This window comes from Stereum hirsutum (genome assembly GCF_000264905.1).
Source record: "Stereum hirsutum FP-91666 SS1 unplaced genomic scaffold STEHIscaffold_119, whole genome shotgun sequence".
Classification (NCBI taxonomy): domain Eukaryota; kingdom Fungi; phylum Basidiomycota; class Agaricomycetes; order Russulales; family Stereaceae; genus Stereum; species Stereum hirsutum.
The window spans coordinates 585-2,502 of record NW_006763249.1 but is presented as its reverse complement, the minus strand read 5'-3'; the positions used below and the strand labels follow the sequence as shown (position 1 = coordinate 2,502).

At 49.9% G+C, this 1,918-nt stretch overlaps 1 protein-coding gene across 1 annotated transcript; it reads left to right on the top strand.

Moving 5' to 3' along the window:
* Positions 1-912: 912 nt before the first annotated feature.
* On the top strand, positions 913-1,650 carry STEHIDRAFT_164155 (uncharacterized protein; the record flags this gene model as incomplete). Its single annotated transcript, XM_007311876.1, has 4 exons — positions 913-923; positions 981-1,112; positions 1,173-1,547; positions 1,611-1,650. 4 exons carry the CDS (start codon positions 913-915, stop codon positions 1,648-1,650), a joined length of 558 nt encoding a protein of 185 aa, XP_007311938.1.
* Between the last annotated feature and the right edge of the window lie 268 nt (positions 1,651-1,918).

Below are 1,918 nucleotides of genomic sequence, written 5' to 3'. Positions count from 1 at the left end.
AAAACCCCCCAGTGTAGCGTCCTGTAGCGTCGTTAGAAGGGGTGTGGAAATTCCAGCGCGTCGGAGTTCGAAACGTTCCACAGGAACCGGCAGCTCGGTGCGAGCTTCCGTAGCTGCGATCGCCTGTCGTGTATGGCTTGAATAAAATCGTAGAAACTCCAGATAAATTGTGGAAGTCTCCTTGGCATGTTGCGTTCCATGCGGGTACTCGGTCCTTCGTGCATTGATAGGAGAAATGCCACGGGAGACATTTTACGAGGGTCGAGACTTAAGAAACGAGGCTCGACGCGCGAGTGCGGGACTTGCCGAGCCGATCTCCTTATGTGGCTTGTGGAGGTTCGACGAGGTTCGGAGGGCGAAATAAAACGATAGAAATGTCCGGAAAAATGTGAGGGACTTGTAGAGACAGTGGCGTCGTTCTTGGGTGGCGTGCGGGGGTGAATAACACAGAAAATGAATTAAAAAGGAGGTAATATACGTAGGGTACAGGTGACGGTTATGACAGATGATATTGTGAGGATAAATATGCTGTGAATATCTAGTAGACCGGTGCGGGACCCATGCAAAATGTTGGAGTGGTATGGTAGGTGGGAGACAAACAGACTTGAGCATGTAGAACACGAGCAAGCTCTGTCCACGTTCTGACAGTGGAAACTCAGCCGTGTCATCGGCAGATAGGTTCAGATATATTTTGATATCATTCGGTAGGGGCTTACTTTAGGAACAGTGAGGATATTTTTTCAGATTTATTAGCGACCTGTAGCTCATTGTATTGACGTTTTGATACCGCGCGCGGTGGGGTGATCAAGAATGGACAGGGAATTCCGGAGCGGTTCAACATGTCGTTGGCACTTGGTTGGCGCCTATGTCTGGTCGTCTTGTTTGGCCTCGACGTTGTCAACTTCAAGCTCAATGTCGGCCAAGTAGGTTCACAGTGAACCTTCATGCTACGGACACTTCATTGATTTACTCCCCTCTAGCGATGTCCCACCGTTAAATCGCCACCAACGTCTACGCTACATCAAGAAGGGTGTTGGTCGCAGGAGATTGGGACGAGCGGAAGCCTCAAAAATTGAAGACAAGCGTAGGCGCGAAATGGAAGGTGCACGAGGGTGAGCAGCCTATTCATCTCCGTCGAGCTATGGACTAAATTGAAGCAGCGTATACCACAGTGCTATAGCGATCACGAGTCGCAGTCCTGACCGAATCCGCTCTCAACACGATGCACTTGTTGAGATGGCAACCTGGGAAGATATACACCGCAAAATCAACCATATCTTTAGGCCTGAGCAGCATCCAGAAGACATCGAAGAGGCCCGCGTTGCATACATCGATGATCTTCAAGCCGTGGTCGACCGACTCATTGCGGATGCGCAGGAAGCCATTGACAGCCCCAAGACACTCAGTACGGGTAACCTTCGAAGAATCACACATCATTATCGACGTCTTGTTGCTGGTCATCACCAGATCCGTGATCTTGTCCAGCAGGGAAAGGATGCAGTGGACGCTGCTATTGAAGACGAGGTCATCATCTTTGAAGGTCAACGGTGGGTATTTCTTTGATCTTGGCCATTTTTTGCCACCTCATCTTGACGTAATTTTCGTACTAGCTTGAACCGACTTGAATTCCGCAGGATCTACGGGTGGTAACGGGTGTTTGATCCTTTATGTTTTTTTCTTTGTTTTTGTATCATCTTGTCTGACTGCGAATGCAAGCCCTATCGATGCCTATCTGTGCCAAGACGTTATGGAGTGCCGCTCCGGCCTTAGCGCTGACGTGATCGCAAGCTGCGAGCACGTGGTTGCCTATTTGGGATCCATTGAAAAGGCCGCTCAGCCGCGATGGTTTTTTTTTCTCGTCCCCCTTCTGCTTTTTTGTCTCCCTCCTTCTCCGCGTTCCGTCTCCTGCCCAACCCCC